This window comes from Sander lucioperca, chromosome 13 (genome assembly GCF_008315115.2).
Source record: "Sander lucioperca isolate FBNREF2018 chromosome 13, SLUC_FBN_1.2, whole genome shotgun sequence".
Taxonomy (NCBI): domain Eukaryota; kingdom Metazoa; phylum Chordata; class Actinopteri; order Perciformes; family Percidae; genus Sander; species Sander lucioperca.
Genome location: NC_050185.1, coordinates 33695728 through 33713867, shown reverse-complemented (window position 1 = coordinate 33713867; position 18140 = coordinate 33695728). Strand labels below are relative to the sequence as shown.

At 40.5% G+C, this 18140-nt stretch overlaps 1 protein-coding gene and 1 long non-coding RNA gene across 2 annotated transcripts; both read right to left on the bottom strand.

The window, feature by feature from the left end:
* Nucleotides 1–3512: 3512 nt before the first annotated feature.
* Nucleotides 3513–6407, bottom strand: zgc:158291 (uncharacterized protein LOC572084 homolog). Its single transcript, XM_031308292.2, has 2 exons — nucleotides 6046–6407; nucleotides 3513–4610 (listed from the first exon to the last, which is right to left on the bottom strand). Exons 1-2 carry the CDS (start codon nucleotides 6163–6165, stop codon nucleotides 3681–3683), a joined length of 1050 nt encoding a protein of 349 aa, XP_031164152.1. The 5' UTR covers nucleotides 6166–6407; the 3' UTR covers nucleotides 3513–3680.
* A 9364-nt stretch (nucleotides 6408–15771) lies between these two features.
* LOC116056066 lies at nucleotides 15772–16273 on the bottom strand. Its single transcript, XR_004106472.1, has 2 exons — nucleotides 16196–16273; nucleotides 15772–15829 (listed from the first exon to the last, which is right to left on the bottom strand). It is a non-coding gene; the product is annotated as an uncharacterized LOC116056066 (long non-coding RNA).
* Nucleotides 16274–18140: the final 1867 nt, after the last annotated feature.

Here is an 18140-nt window from a genome sequence, read left to right as displayed (position 1 = left end):
CCATGAGTAACATTCATGCACATGTACTGTATATATGCTTTTATTTTGCAGGTAAATCGTGTGCTTAAGGTTTGTGTATTTAATGTCCTCTATATGCAACATGCAATTCATTTCAAGTAGTTCTGCTCCTTGTATGTGTTCCATTTTTTGTTTTTACTCAATTTGTCATAAAACACTTTTGAGTATCTCAAAAAGTGCTCTGTAAATAAATGTGTTGTAATTATTATTATTAACTGATGTCTAAAAGTCTGTACTTGTGTGTCTTGTACTTTCAGAGTAAAGCCTCGTGGGCAGAGGAATACTGTCAATGTTTTTTGGGGTTTCATGGACACAAGTGGAATGCAAATATCCCCCACAAAACACTGCTTTGCAATGTAAAGTTAGGTTATTTGTTTTTATTCTCTTGAGCTCCTAATTGTAGGAGAGCTGAGCTTTGGATTTGTAACATCTGAGAGAAATGTCACTATATACAGGCTGATAGTTAATCAGTTAATGAATGAATGGAACTGACACTTGAATTTGAATTTGAAATTGAATTTGAAGCTCATGGATGTGGAAAAATTCAAATCTTTCATGTGTAACATGGAGCGTGATGTGGTCATGTTTAACTTGTTTTTTTTGTAATGAATTTGGAGGTTTTAGCAACCTTTGTTTTGTTTACATTCTCAAATGTGCATGTTGCTGTTTTACAAGCTGATTGCAGTGGTTTAAGACTCAATATGTTTAAATTTGACTCATTCCAGGACAACACACTGATAAAAAGATGAAGGTGTCAACATTTTCCTTGCACAATTTTATTCCTGAAGTGTCGAGAATGCTATGAAATACAATTTTAATGTTGCGGAATTGAATTTAAAGAAACTATAATTGAAAAGTGAACTGAATCAATACATTAAATCAATTAGAGACATTGTCTTTGGTTTATGGTCAAAACATGTTGGGTGTCAGGGGGCCCATGACCACAGTATTTCTAAAATCTTGGCTCCCATGGGTAAAAAAAAAATGAAAAAGATGAGTCTCTCACGTAAACCTGAAGCAAACCATTAGGGGCAGAATACCTGGTGTAGCGCATGTTCTTGGTTCGCTAAAGTGCAAAAATACTCCTTTTGTGTTTAGAAATTGTGTCAGTTTATTTTTTTCTGTGCAAGTTTTCTAACTTTGAAAAACAGTGGCTCTTAACGGCTCCGCTCTCTTAAGTTTTTGGGATATTTTTCTGCCTCAGAGAAACGTTTGCTGTAGATCTAAAAGCATCAGATCCGAGGCCTGCCTGCGTATAGAGCCCTTCATACCCGGCGAAGTGGATCAATATTAGAGTCACTCAAGTATCAAATGCTATTCATCACCGCTGGGAAGCAGCTTTCAGACGGAGCTCCTTCACCTTCAGGCTTCTCCTGTTTCAGAGCAGCAGCTGCTCTCCTCTGCCGGGATCACAGAGACACACACACACACACACACACACACACACACACAGACGGGCTGCTGCTCATGTTGCAGAGTCCATTAAATCTATCTTTCAAAGATCATTAACACCTCTATCAGCAAACACGGGCTTAATCTGCGGGTGTGATGGCGATACAAAGCTGATCACAGGTATCGATTGGTATGCACACATTTAAAAAAGAAAAATGTTTTATAGTGTAACGTTAGATTAAAATGTGATAACTCATTCTGTTTGACCCCATAAACCTGCCTTTTTGTTTATTTCGATTTTTATTTTATTCCCCCCCCCCCCCAAAAAAAAAAAGAAAAGGCTGTCAGAGGATGAAGTAAAACGTGCACGGTTTATTTCAGCTTCTGTCGCTTACACAGACACATTTAAAGCACACTTTCACAAATGAAATATGTTGTTTTTCTTCTCCAAAATAAATTAAGTTCAAATAAATAAGGGCATGATAAGGAAAACAAAACTAAACATAGCGTTTTCTCAGAAGTGTTGAAAAAAATATGTATAAATAAGGCCGACAATTTCCCTTCATCGGAATATCTACAAAGTGCGCTCCATTAAGGTGTCAGTGATAATAATAATAATAATAATAATAATAATATGCAAAATGATTCATTTTCATGAGGACACGAAGAGGGGAGATAAACAACCTAATAATAATAATAATAATAATAATAATAATAATAATAATAATAATAATAATAATAATAATTTGATTGTCAAAGCATCCTTGCAGTGAACTTGAACATACAACAGGTTTACACATCAGTGAGTCTTCTAGGCCTAATTCACCATTAAACCGGTGGAAGAGAAAACAAAAAGAAAAAAAAAAAACATTAAAAAACAAACATAAAATGATCCTACTCGTCTTTTTTTTTTTTGCGTGTTTTTAAAATCACCATGAACGTGCCAACACTTGCGTAATGAGGTAGCCACACAGCTATACCGTGTGAATGTGTGTATCCGTGTGTGTGTGTGTGTGTGTGTGTGTGTGTGTGTCTTCTTATTGCAATGCATTCACTTTGGGGGGTTATTTTCATATTTTTGGAGCCATTACGCACAGAAAACAACCATCTCCCCCTTACGAGTAAACCATGCAATGGGTTACAGTTATTGTGCCTCATAAATAAGCCACGGACCGACATTTGTACTCATTTTGTCCGATCTGTCCCCAAAACCTATTGAATTCCCTACAGAAACAAACACCTGGGAGAAAAGACAGCGAAAAATCCAATACATTTCAATTAGCTTTTCCACACACGGAGGTGCAACATAATTATTCACAAATATGTACAATGATAAATATAAAAAAGCTATTCCGACTAAGGAAGATGATATCAGTTATTTCTCGATTCCCGTCATTATTATGCTTATTTCTTTGTACAATAATTGCCATATGAATGAATGGGACGGAGCATTGTTCCCCCTCTTTTTCTGACACGATGGCGATCACTCTCTCCCGTCTCTCAGAGAGTAGCGGCCTATTCTGTGGAGAAGCGTAAAGATTTAAGAGTCTCAAGTTTTTGGACAGGAACTCAGTCTTTCTCCCAGTCTCAGTGCCCCGTCTCCACTGTCAGAATAAAAAAAAAAAAAAAAAGGTACACCGTTGAATCCAGTCGTTTTTTGTAACTGCATGAGGCTGAACCTTCCAAAAACAAACAGTCCCTGGTTATACTGAGTGGAGATTAATCGGCAGCTAACACTCCAGAGACGTACAGGTGTTTCTTTGCACACGCTCCTACTGAATACTTTCTGTGAAATTGTTTCCACAACTGGGATTCAGGCACTGGTGCAAAAAAAAAAATAATAATAATAATAATAATAATACAGGGCTGTGGATGCTGCTCCTTTGCAAGGTGAACAACACTGTAGTGAAACTTAACAAGACATTTAGTCCATTACTTAGTCAGAAAATGTGATTTTCTTCTTCAGTAAGTAACGAATTCAGCCAATGAGGTGAAACAGCATCTTATGTTTTCAGGTGTTGCAGATGCATTTCAGGAATTCCTGAAAGCAAAAATCCATTTAAAAAAAAAAAAATAAATATAAGAGATTAAATGACTTGATAAAATGGATATCATTTTGTTTAAACCCTGGCTGTGTGTCAAGCAGGTCCAGCCCCAGTAACAACAGGCACAACGGTGTACCTTGTTTTTCTGACAGTGTGCAGCAGCTTGTCTCTGGTTTGTCTTTTTTGTAAACAGGGCAGACTCCCGCAGGTTCCCCCAGCATGGTCTTAGTGCGTCGCAGAAAACTTCATTCGTTTCTGCTTTTGCCTCTGATTGCAAAACCAAACCCGGACCACGTTCTTTTTCAGGTCAAGTTTCTCGGCGATTGCGGCGATCTTCTCCGACGAGGGCCTCGGCTGCACGGCGAAATAAGCCTCCAGGGAGCGCTTCTCCGGGGCCGCGATTGACGTTCGTTTCCTCTTTTTGTCGCCCCCGTTGAAGATCTCTGGCTTGGACATCTTCTCCCTCTGCGCCCTCTCCGCCTCCTCCAACCAGGCCTCCAGGATCGGCTTAAGGGCCACCATGTTGTTGTGCGACAGCGTCAGGGACTCGAACCTGCAGATGGTGCTCTGGCTCAGACACCCGACCCCGGGGATCTTAAGGTTGGCCAGGGCCGAGCCCACGTCCGCTTGTGTCACCCCGAGTTTGATTCGCCTTTGTTTGAATCTCTCAGCGAACGACTCCAGCTCCCGGGGATCGGGCTCCGAGTCTAAGCCGGTGGACCCCAGGGAGCCGTGGGACAGCTGCGCGTGCGGGTGCATGTTCATGGACTGTTGGTGGTGGTGGTGGTGCTGCATGTGGTTGATGGCCGACATGTGGGCGGCGTGGGCGGTGTGCGAGGCCGTGGAGCAGACGTCCGAGCCGGCCATGCCACCCAGGGAGATGCCCGGTGTTAGGTGGTCCAGCAGGTCGCCGTCCAGGCCCTGCGCCGACTGGTGATGCACCGGGTGGTGGTGGGAGGTGAGCACCGATGGGTGGTGCAGGTGCGCGGAGGAGGAGGTCGGGGTGCAGGCCATGCTGGTCATGGTGGTCATGGTGTGGTAGGTGGCGTCTGGTTTGAACGGATGACTCTTCTGGGCCACGATGTCCACCGCGGCCAGAGCCTCGGCTCTCTGCAGCAAGCTCTCATCAAAGCCGGCGAAGATGTTGCCCTGAAGCTGCGAGAAGAGCAGAGGCAGGCCGGTTAGAGAAGGACATGGGACAGAAATCAACACATTGACTTCATTCAATCATAACCAGTTTAAACAATTCTTCCCCTCCAATGCGCCTTCATCATTCACAACCTTTCTATTACAACGACCATGAATTATTTACATTTCTCTGTAAAGACATTTATGTTCAAATGGAAAATAAACAGTCGACACAGTTTAATTTATGTAAATATGTTGTATGTTTATAATTCAAAATGAATCTGTGTAAAGAGCAAGTTAGAAAGAGAAAACCGAAAGTCAGATCAAAAAAGAAAAAATGAAAAATATTCACTGCAGACTTTATTTTGTTATTCATAAAAAGTTATTCATATTTTTTTTTACACGTATAAATATCACATCACTTTGTATTATTTTACAAAATGTTCACAAGTGAAAGCTTCACAAATTCCTACCTGTGAGATTGACTACCAGTCAAACTTTAACAAGTGGCAGGCTAATATAAAGCAGCGTAAGTGCGGACGCTTTTAGGTTACCTTTATGCAAAGTATTTCCAATATGGAGAAGGGTTTTTTACAGATTCAATTCGATTTAAATTCATTTTCATACAGCTTTCACTTAACTTTGTTTCGTACTTCTCGGAAAATGTAATCTAATACAACTTGGACATCACTGATTTGCCCAACGCCCAGAAAGTGTGTCAGCGCGGATGGTTATTCATTTAAAATTAATATTTACGATCTCCTGAATAATTTCTGCGGACAATGAAATGAGACGAGTTTGAATATGAATGGGACAATATGAGATAACACGCGCTTAGAGAATCCACGCCGCGTCTTTTTTTCCTCCTTCATCTTCTATCATCTTTCACTTTAAGCAGCAGCACTCACACTCCCCTGAATGCAGGATTTGGCTTCTCAGAGAAGCTTTTGTGCGTCTTTACGCACCGACATCCTGCCCTAAGTAACCAGGTTGCCTTGCCCTCATTGTGCTGCTGCTGCTATGATCCACGGCTGTCTCAAACCTTTTATTTAATTCTATATTTAATCTATTTTTGTCATTTTTGTACATACACCTATTTCACTACCCCCATTGTTTCCAAGCATGGCACGTTTCTTGCTTTCTTTTTTCTGCTGGTTGCATGGGGACAATTTTAACTTCATTATTCATTCATTGTGGTTTTTATGATACAAAAACAGGATTAGTTATATTCTCTGGACACAACATTTTAACCGAAACGCAAAGGCAAGAATCCAGGGCAAAACCCATATCGAATAATTTACGAGCTTGCCACTGTAAAAGTTATCAGATTGTCCAGAGGAAGGTTTTTTGTTTTTTTTTTGCCAGCCATATGTCATTTGTCCACTATTTCCCTGGACATTTAAGGATGACAGAAGTCCTGTTGGCGAATGACAGGAGCTGCAGGAATGAATGTTGAACTCACCGATGGTGTGGGCAGGCAGGCCCTGCGGATGGCCTCCGAGCTGGAGTGCAGAGGAGCGTATTTGGGTTCGTGGAGTATGGGGTGCATACTGAAAGGCTGCTTACTGTTCATCGACATCATGATTGCAGAACTGAGTGAGGGTCGTTTCAAGTCTTCCTCGTTTAGCTCCGTGTTTGGAGAATTTCTAAAAAAGAAACGCCTCGGAAAAGAAAAAAAAAAAAAAACTGCCAGACGCAGACGCTTTGAATAAAAGGTGGTTCGTGATCGGCGTCGCAGATGCAGTCAGGTTCGCTTAAAAAACAGAAACAGAGAAGGAGAGGTAACTCCTGGGCTCCTGCGGGTCTCCTGTCTCCTTTTCGCCTGTAAATGAGTTCTATAATAAAGATGCTCCTCGCCTCCAGCTCCTATATTGGACCACTGCCGCGCAAAGGTCCTCCTCATTGGTGGATCCTCACTCCCTCCCTTTGGATGCCTCCACCAATCAGGTTGAGTTCACCGACTGTATCCACGCCTACAAGCGTGCCTGGCTCGCTGGAAGAGGAGAAATGAGAAAGGATGCTGTGTAGTTGCACAAAAAAACATTTGTTGAGCTAACTGAAAATCAACACCTGAAGAAATTGGCAACAGTTAGACAAAACAGGCAGTTGCACCAAAAACCCTGAAAGCAGAACGTTGATCCAAAAGTTAAAAGGTTGGACATAAAAATGTAGGCTATTAGTCTGGGTTTCAATTCCCCCATAATGATTAAATACTGTTAATGACTATTGAGTATAATAGTATATGACTGGAATCAAAAGACAGAAAATCAATTAATCTATTGGGTGTGTGAAAGAGAGAGAGAGAGAGAGAGAGAGAGAGAGAGAGAGAGATATTCTGTGAAAATTATTAATTGATGGCAAACGCAGGAATTCCTCTGCCTGAACCCCATTCACTTTCTTGGCAATTAATACATTAATTAATCATGCTTCATTTACTTTTGTACACACATACACACACACACACACACACACACACACACACACACACACACACACACACACACACACACACACACACTTCTCTCAATTAAAGAATAAACAGGCCTGAACGACAACTAAAGAGCACAAGCAGTAGACCATGAAATATTTACCGCGCGGGTCAGCGGGGCAGCACCTTGTCAATCAAAGAGGGGATTTCCGGTGGACGGAATAATTATCCCTATAATCACCTAAAGGCGATCTGGAAAAAGGAGGGTTTAAAGGGTGGGCTTTGGCCGTTGCTACATGTATAATAATAATAATAATAATAATAATAATAATAATAATAATAATAATAATAATAAACAGATTTAACAAATATAATCTCTCTCTTTCTCTCTCTCTCTCTCTCTCTCTCTCTCTCTCTCTCTCTCTCTCTCTCTCTCTCTCTCTCAATTTCCATTTCTTGTGCACATTATATTCTCACTACTGTTTGTTGTCATGTTAAAATGTACCAAAATTTAATTTTAGTATAGCATTCTCAAAATTGCAGGTATAAAATGAAGATGAGCTTAAAGTGTCTGCTGGAAACATTTCTGCATGTTTCCCTCTGCTGTACATTAATGCTCATCATCCAGGATGTTGTGTATTGGACAGGTCATATCTGTACTTCATTATCCCAAAAATAGTTGTTGAAAATTTGAATACTAGCTTAAGGAGGATATCCGTTTTCGTACAAGGTCAAGGTTGCTTTTACTGACTCCGGATAAAGAAAATGGTCCCCAAACTTGGCCACAAAAAACAGCATCAACATCCTATTTAAATTCTTCCATGCATTTGTAAATAACTACATCATTTATTTTTAATACGCTCAAAAGTTGCCATTTCAACTTTCAAAAATGAACATCCAAGACAAATGATCATCTAATTTTACATTCAATTTTACAATTTTACATCAACGACAAATGAACGATGTAACCCAATATTAATGCCTGGTCGTTGGTCACTGTTTCATGGTTTTCCTGAGAGTAAAATGAAGGTGTCAGGCATCAGGCTGGACTGTGTTGGGCCTTGCCGCCGCTGTAACCCTGCCTCTTGGTCTACTGTCCTGGTTGAAACTCCAGCCCCGGCTCACTGGCTCGCCTACAAAAAGAGCAGCAGTGTCAGTGTCAGTCAGCAGGAAACCTGAGCGAGGCCCATTGTCCTGCTGTAGTCATGGCCCTCCAGAGGGTCCCCAGCACCCGCTCATCAAATATACATCACCCGCCTCTGCTGGGACGCCGGCAGGCAGGACGCTCCTCTGGGAAGGCGATACCGGACGGACAACATGCAGGGGATCCAGCTGGGGTGGGAGGGGGGAGAGAGAGAGAGAGAGGGTGGGGGGGGGATGGAGGAAGAGTTCTGGCAAAAAAGAAGGGAGGGAGAAAGAAAGAAGAGAGAGGCAGTCAGGAAAAAGGTTAGGGTCACCACTTACTTCAAGATAATGCCATCTGACAGTTTATTGAAATTGGACTATGGTTTTACTCTACAACTATGTAGTTCTCATTTCTTTTTTTGTCTAATAAATGAAAGCTGAACCAAAATAAACATGATTCCGGAACTCTATTCAGAAAGTAAAAAAGAAATTCTTCAAATGCATATTTGTTTGTATTTGTTTATTAATAAACAAAGGCATGATGTTTCTGTACCTTTAAACCATATTTACAGATATACTGAATTGTATTCTGCCTGTGTGGACATGTACATAAATGCATGTCCTTTACATATGTACAGTATATATGGGAGTTAAATTGAAGGAAAAAACAAAATCAAATGCCTTAGCAAGGTGTCAACCACGAGCCTCCAGAGCATTAATAGTCAATCCAGGTCGAAAATCTTTCATAGACTATTAAAAGTTGAGCGCATCAAGATAAACAGCTGGAGGCGCTAATTTTCCAGTTAGAGGCAATAAACCGTTGTTAAAGAAGGGCTTGTAATGAAAAGAGCACCCAATAATCCTTAAACTATGGAAAAACCATGTCGAAAACATGATGGAAACATGGCATTTCTGTATGTTTCATGTATTCATTTTTTCTCCTCAACTGTCCACCATTTTTAGTGTCTTCAGTGGAGCAGGAGCTTCAGATGACCTTTAAAGGTGCAGTAGGTAAGACTTATAAAACTAACTTTCTGTTATATTTGCTGAAACTGACCCTATGTTTGAGTAGAACTACATGAAGCAGGTAATTTAAAAATAAAAGTCCGGCTCCTCTGGCACCACCTACAGCCTGTAGTTTGATTTGCAAAAATCCACAGCTCCCTGTTCAGATTCACCAATCAGGGCCAGGGGGGGTGTCTAACTGCTCATGCACACACATTCATTCTCCCTTGTGGGGGGAGGGGCTTAGGTGACTGTTTGGGCTTTAGCAGAAAGGGGGGGACAATCCTACCTACAGCACTTTTAAGTCATATGCATGTCTCTATCTATTGCATTTTGTTACATTATGTTTTTATCAACACACAAACTTTTCTACCTTGGTCTCGCACGGACCTCCACTTTTCCTTCGCTACCGTCCAACTCACATTTTATTCCCGTTCACAAAAACATGCACAAATACGGACAAAATGAACGCAGAGTATTCACATCTAACACTGAGCATAAATGAGCCTTAAGGAGACATCTTAACCCAAACAATGTCAGGACCCCACAGCATAACAGAGCCAGTGGACGCCCTCACTGTTTCTTCCTTTAATTTGTCAGCTGTCTGTATATTTGCTGCCACAAGATGCAGCTTACTTGTTCGATTAGATTTTGGAAATAGAAAATACTTAAGTCTAATTTGTCCCACAAAACTTTCATTTCAAAACCCTTCATTGAGGATCGAAGGAAAAAGTCAAATCTTTAATCAGTTAACTGACATGTCAGGTGTGTAATTACACAACTCTCTAACACTCTTTTCTGTAGCCATCAGAGCATCTTTCACATTGCTTGATTGGGCACTAAAATTCAACTACAGCGTTTTCCTTGTTTTTACAATCACTCCACAAAGGGAGCATTTGTAGCTGTGCAATATGTGTTTGTGTCTTGGTGCACTAAAGATGAAAAACTGTGTGTATATGAACAATATACTGTGTGTGTATGGTGTGTGCAGCTATGCATGGGTGACTGTGTTTGTCTGTGTGTTTAGAGTAAAGGATGGACTCCGAGGGATCAAACGTCCGGTGAAGCTTTCAGCGAGCAGAACATGGCCGCCACACTGCTTAGTTCTGCCACATGGACACTGAAGTGCAGCTTTCCGCCAACATCCACCCGTCTGAACGCACACTTACTCACGTCGCTCCCACCTCCTCTCCTCGCCTCCTCCTCTCCTTCCTTTCTTTCTTTTGCGTTCACTCTTGTTCTTCTTTCCTCCGCCTCTCTGCTTCTTCCAGCTCTAAATTATTGATAGTGAGTAAAATCTGACGTTGTAAACTTTGCGACCATTCACCAAATCGGCCTCCGCTTCTCACCGAGGGGCCCTGCCGAAGGGTAGGCGGTTTCTAACCACACACTTTTAATGTAATTGCCTGTAGAGTTCCTTGTGAATATTTCATTGTCTGCCAGTACAAATTAAAGACACGAGGCTAGAAGAAAAGGTTAGTTGGTTCGCTCAGGGAGAGATCCTGAGCACTTTACCTGCGCCTGCAGATTTTTTATCTCCATTCGTAGAGGAAACACACTGAGAGACTGTGGTAGACTGTAGTCCTTCTGCTTGACTTAGCTTTGACTGATGACACCAAAGTCATCCATGTGTCACCAGCAGATCATCATGCTGTGTTGAACGACTGCAGATGACTTGTTTGACCTAAAAAAAAGTGTACAAATCTTGTAGCAGCTCTAAAGCTATATGACAATTTTAAATTACATGCAGCTGTGTGTCATTTTGTTAGCATGGAGTGGAGGGACAACCAAATGATCACTGACACATGGGTGATATCTCTAAGCTTAAAAATGAGTGTATCTCTCAGGGACATAAATGTTACTCTAAGCTTTGATGGGCATGAAGTAAAAAAAAAAGTTCAGATATTCCTGCTGACATGTTTGTGCTTCAGCTTCATTCAGTAAGAGTGTTCTCTGCATGTTGTACTTTGCCCACTTTTAATGTTCATGTTGTTTCAACACCAGCGTCTAACTGCTATGTGTCTAGGTATTGGCATTAATAGGAGCAGTATAGACATAATAACAAAATAACAATTTTAATGTTCACAATTTCACCTGGATCTTTTTACCCATTTTTTCATTGAATGTTTACATTTTCCAGCAGCACAGAACTTTACGTGCACACACAGGCTCAACAGAATTACAGTGTACCACTGGTGAGCATATGAAGATAACCACTTTGTTTAGTAAGAAATGCTCAAACAACAGCTCACTAATCCACCTACAGTAGATTAAGTCAATCTGTCAGCTGGCTGGCCAGTTAAAGGACAATTTAAGGCACAGGGAAAGTAAAAATAAATCGCTATTTTGTACCACTAAAAAGGCTCAAAAAGACCGTCATTATGCTACCGTTGACGTTTGGTGATATTTTGAGCCTTTTCAGTGGTACAAAATAGCCATTTATTTTTACTTTCCCTGTGCACCAAATACTAGCGTTGTAAGCTAATCAGTGGTCCACACTAGCTTCTTTCATTCTACAAACACAATCAATTAGCATGAAAACATGTCCCAGAGAACGACAGAGTGGGTACACATCTGTTATTAACCCCATTGGTTCGTTTTGCGCCGGAATTGTCCTTTAAAGCCTCTGAACACTCACACAGGTGTTTTCAGTTGTGGCTGATTAGACCTCTGGGCCAGAGCTTAGATGAGAATTTATTAGGTCACAAGTCTTCATCTACCAATAAGAATGATAAAGGTGTAATTAGTCCCACCCTAACAGGTGCAACAGAGCTAACAGGTGACTCAGGAAGATGTCAATCAATCAGTCTATACACACCCACACAGTCCTGGGAAAAGAGGTCTAATCAGCCAGATTAACTGGAAACACCTGTGGGTGTTCAGAGCCTTTAACAAACCAGGAAAGGCAAATCCACCTCACAAACTGAGGAAAACTTTGAAAAGGGTCTTAAAAGCAAACAAACTACAGCTACCACTCTGCATAGAGCAAACCTTAGAAAACCTTAGAAACAACTAACTAATTAGATCGAGGTCCGGTGAGAGGGCCTTCAATTACTGTGGTCCTACTCTCTGGAACTAGCTGTCTAATGACCTGAGGTCCATCACAACTGTGTCCACATTTAAAAACAATCTCAAAACCATTGTGTGTGTGTGTGTGTGTGTGTGTGTGTGTGTGTGTGTGTGTGTGTGTGTGTGTGTGTGTACGAAATTTGTAAGATCACACTTGTATGTTTTGTTTGTTTTTGTTGATTGTCCTGTTGTGTTTATCGCATTCTTATTTCTATTCATGCTTTGTTTGAATGTGTATGCACGTTGGGTTTACTTGTAATGAAAGGTGCTCTACAAATTAAATTGACATTGACATTAACAACCAATAAAATCATCATTCATTACATAATTGGAAAATCTTTCCATCTCATCCCCCATCCTCCTAAAACCAATGCTTATGGTGCGTTCCAGATAACTCAGAACTTGAAAATGTCTGACCTCCTAAAAGAGAAAGTACAATCATGGAACGCCACTCAAAGTCAGGGTTCCTACTTGTAAACTCAGGGTAAATCCATCTGTCAAGACTTCATTAAGTAGCAGTTGTCTGACGTCACACAACAATGGCAGCCCCCATGGTAGCGCATATTATAAATTATAAACATTCAACTAAAAAGCAATGTATTCAGTATATTTACCTGAGTTAAATAATATTTATGGAATAGTTAGATACGCTTCCAAGTATAAAAGTGGCATAAAATAAAATGTATAATGGCGTCTGTTACCTCGTGCGTCGTATTTCCTTCTCTGTTTCGTTGATATCTATGGTTTATATCAGAGATGGGGACTCGTGTCTGAGACTCGGACTTGAGTCGCACTTAAGTCGCACAAACAGCTGAATTCAGACTTGACTTGCGACTCGACCCAAAAGACTTCAGACTTGATTCGGACTCGAGCTTCGAGACTCATCAACAACCTGTTTTCATGCAATTATTGCTTTTTAAATCTGAATTTATTCATGTATTTCTATTTTCTTTTATTGGCGCATATACGTTGGGGAAATGTATGACGAGCCTCATGTCCCCTGCCCTTTGCCATATGCCTATGTGCGCGCACTCACATATAAAAAAATACATTGACGATGGCGACACCAAGTCCTCCCGGAGTTGTGCCTTTTGTCATTAGTTTTGCTATCAATAACTTCGTAAACAGTGGCAGTAAGCGAGCAGCTACATGCAAGGTGTGTGGCACCAAGATAAATGATGCCGGATCAACAACATCAAACTTCATCAGGCATCTCAAAACGCACCCAGATAGTCAGTCACTTGCTAATGTGAAAGAGACGTTACATTTAGCATATATCGTCACAGGTAACAAGCTAACCATCGCAAAGTGTTGCTAATACTGGGAACAGGCACATTGTATCTTTATAGTTAGTAGTTGATGAGGCTCAGATATCCATGGCGCACAGGAGGCAGGACGCACGGATCCATCTCCCCAGGAACAAATGCTGTGTCGGGTGGGCAAACTCATGTGATGCGTAATTGATCCCGTGGATAATTTGTAGGCTATTAAGTGAACAAGGTGTACCGGTCCACCAAACACTGGGCCATCTTGACTGTCTTAATTCTGCACATATTTCTAATACTGTAGTCCTATTTACTATTTCATTATTTAATTCATGCGTGGTGCAGCGGATCCGTGCGCACTGTCTCCTGCCGTGGAGACGCTGGCCTCACTAACCTCTCCTCTTCTGAGTCGGATCTTCCTCGCGCTGGACTCAGTTTCACTGAGTGTACTAACACTTAGAAAATAAATGGCATTACATCAGTGAGTTCAAACTGCTTATTGTGCGTAATTTGGACTGACACTGAGATGCATGTTGTTCTGTAACTGCTGTGGCGCTGCCACTATTCACTTGATTTCCACTTCGACATTAGACATTTTTTTGAGTGATAGAGATGTTACATTTAACATATATCGTCACAAGTAACATGCTAACCATCGCGAAGTGTTCTGCTAATGCTGGGAACAAGCAAATTGTATCTTTATAGTTGTATCCATATGATGTGACCGACTTAGGTTAATATATCACCAGGTCTGAGGACTAGAGGGATGTGTTAAGTAGACCTCATAAAGCTATCCTACAACTAATTTTGATACTGTACTGTATGGATGGTAGCTACAGGACATGCTTTGAATTCATAAGATTTAACAATACAGTGTTAGGGACAGATCAGATGGACAGAGACTTGAGACTTGACTTGGACTCGAGCTCAAAGACTTGAGACTCGCCTTGGACTTCCAAAAAATGACTTGTGAACATCTCTGGTTTATATATGCAAGGAGGCTGCGCTCCTAAGAGTTCATTGTGTGTAAGGTCAGCCATGTTTTTCATTCACGTTTGGCGTTGTGCACCTCGAACGCTTGGGTTGGATGTTGGACATTTCTGGGAAATTCTGACCTCCAACTCTGACCGGAACACAGCATATATCTTGTCTTTTTGTAGACTTTAGGCTGTAAAGGTTCTGTTGAGAGGCAGGGGGATTATAAAGGAAGACAAAAAGAAAGAAAGAAAGAAAGAAAGAAAGAAAGAAAGAAAGAAAGAAAGAAAAAAAAAAAGAAGAGAGAGAGAAGTAAAATATGCATGAAGGTGGTACTGTAAGCTGAGTGACCAGGACAGAAAGTTACATTATCAGTGCTGCTTTACCACACTGGCCATGTTGTCAAATGTCTGGGGAGCACTGGATGGTTTTTCGAGGACGAGTCTCAGTGGAATATGACTGTGTTCCAGCTTTTAACACACAAGTGTTACACATTGCACAAAAGACCGTGATCACAATGTTTTTTGTTTTTTTTTATAGACTGTAAATGACATGAGATACATTGTAAAAATATAGTGTGTAGCAGAAAACCGGTAAAATGCAAATGTAGATAAGCATTTAAAGACATTTGAAGGAGCATCCTTCGATAATGATTTTTTTAATTTATAATCTGTGGTTTGTAAAAATGTAATCTTGACACCTCTGATTCAGTTGATGACACAATCGTATTTAATATAGTACGTGTGTCCTGCAGTAGGTGGGAGTCACCCATGAATATCAGATGATCACCTTTAATAGCGAACGTCCTAATGCTACATACTCTGCTAGACTTCCTGCTATGACATGGTGTCATACAAAGTATATACATGGGTTCACAGTATGATGATTCACATGATTGCTGTATGAAATGGATGTGCACGTTGGATTGTCAGATTGTCAGATTGTTGGAAAGTTACAAAAGGTCAGGTGTACCCAATTCCGATGTCGGAAAGTTTGAAGGTTTCAGATGCTGCCTCACAATCCAACAAGCACTTTTTTTAAAGCATACTGACCACTTTAGTTAATTCAACACTACTACAGCAAGCAGCACAGGGCACGCTAATGTGTTGGAAACCACAGCCCAGTATCCTACAAATTACACTCATATGATCAAAAGTATACAGCTTCTCTTTCAATCACTCTTTCAGCAATAGAAAATGCATACAAAACTATCATCTGAATCATAACTTTTAAACTTCTCATATAGAATGGCATAACTGCAGCCTAAGTGCATAAAGTTACAGCACTTCATTAAAACCTAATTACATTATGGGGCCACATACCTTTGGAAAATAAATCAGAACATTGTCTTCAGGCTTTGGTGTACACATTTACAGCATCTGCACAAGCAAAATATAAAGAATGCATTGCATTACATAGGCTACATGTACTATGTCAATATCCCATTGTACACTATCCATGCTTGCTAGCAAGCGAGGCACGCCAGACACTGAGTAATATTGCTTCCAATGTATGGATGTGACTAGCGGAGTTTACGGCTAGCCACGTTAGCCTCAGTACACAGAAACTCACGGTCAAAAAGAAACATTAACAAACTTTCTGTCAACCATGCAAAATGCAGTATGATCGTTACAGTGCATGGGAATAATATAACACATGAGATACACCGAAGTTATCAACCTAAACATCAATTTCCTTTTAGAAAACTGATATACTGGTTGAAGTACTTTGTACACTGAACCTACCCGATCAAAAGTATACAGCTTCTCTGATCGGGTAGGGAAGTAACGCGAGATTTCACGCAGCAGATCTGTAGTACACCAAGTGGCCAAAGGTGGCTCCATTCACAACTATTACACAACAACAACAAGGCTGTTCATTTTTGGCGAAAATAATATATAACAATACACTACATTTTTAACTCTGTTACACTCTCACCTCACATCCCACTGGGTTTAACTCCTGTCCTTATGTATATGTTTGTCATAAAGATAGATGGCTTGTTCTGCTCTATTTCTAACCACTGTATTGTCTTATATTTATATATGTTCATATTTCTTATTCATGCTTTCTTCATTTTTTATGGTTACACCTTCTATTATCTCCACATCTTCATGTCTCACCCTCCCATCTCTTCTTCTTTTCTTCTTCTTCTAATCTGTTGTTGTGTCTGTCCATGTGCTCCAATTAGCCTGCTGATGGGGGGGAGGAGCAGAAAAGAAAATGGAGAGAAACAGTGAGCAAGATGCAAAGATAGGGTATGACAAAGTCAAAGAGACAGACAGTAAATGAGACAGAGAAAGAGAGAAGACATATTTTGGATCAATAGATTAACTGAGTGCTCATGTATTATGCATCTGAGCCCTGCAGCACTTGCACATAAAGGGAATGTTGGGCAGGATTGGCGTGTAAAAGCTTTATAACCGCGGACCTGTTTACTCTGAGTGTACAAGGGGGCCGCTGTCATGCCGAACCGAACCGAGATGAGACAGTATTTGCCTGGAAACAATCTCAAACCTACTGCCTCGCAATATGTAGCCAGGTTCAATGTCCACCCAAACAAAATATATATATATATATATATATATATATATATATATAAAATCAAAATGCAGCACGGAACAACCGCAGATGTCTCAACTCAAAGGAGACAGAACAGTAGCAGTCCTTTACCTTTTTGAGAATAAAATGATATGAAAGATATTGGATCATGCGTGAAATTGTTCATAAATTGTTTGCTCATTTGTTATTTCATGAAAAATCAAAGCCACACAGGCTTCTTCAGGCCAACTAAAGAACATCCTAATTAGCATGATTAGATCCACTTGGGCAGGTTGGTTTCATTCTCACACAGGTGTGATTTCTTCTCTCCTCTTGTGTGAACACATAAAAGGACATTTACACTGTGTTTGAAATATTCCATGTGTAGAGAAACAACTCAGTTTAGGTAATCTAAGACTACGTTTACACGTGGCTTTTCGTGTAAATGAGAGGCCAAACCGCAGGAAAATAACTGCGTCTTCCCTTCGTGTAAACGGGGCTTAAGTATAATAATGCAGTTTGACATAATATTTTGTGTAAATGTGTAAATTCACAATTAGGTGGAAAATCTTTGTCATCTCATTTAACATGTCATTATGTTCTCCAAAAACGGCCATGAAATGTGAAAAAAAACATTACTTTATATATAACACTTTATTCCTTCTTCCTGAAAAACAGTGACCTTGTGATGATGACCAGCACATAAAGGAAAACTTAAAACTACATCACACTTTTGAGCCATTCCTCCATAATAAAACTGCTCTTGGCTACGTTCACGCTATAGGCAAAAGTGGCTCAAATCAGATTAGTTTTTTTCTTTTACAGTATGTGACTCAGAAGTGTAAACAGCATGAATCACATGGAATCTGATCTTTTCAATTCAGATTTGGGCCACTTTCATATGTGGTCCTAAATCCGATACAGATCAGCAATGCGACCACAGTCTGAACAGTCATATTAGAATTCATGTGACTTTTACGTCACTCGCTCCCTCACCCAGCCACTAACTTCTACACGCTTTTAGGAAGATGGGTCGCCTAAACTGGTTATCTTGCTGTGGATGTAGCAGATGTAGTTTAAAAGTAGCCTTTGACATCCTGAAATGTCGGATGAAATCTGTTTCAGTGAAGCCATTCACGTCACGATCTG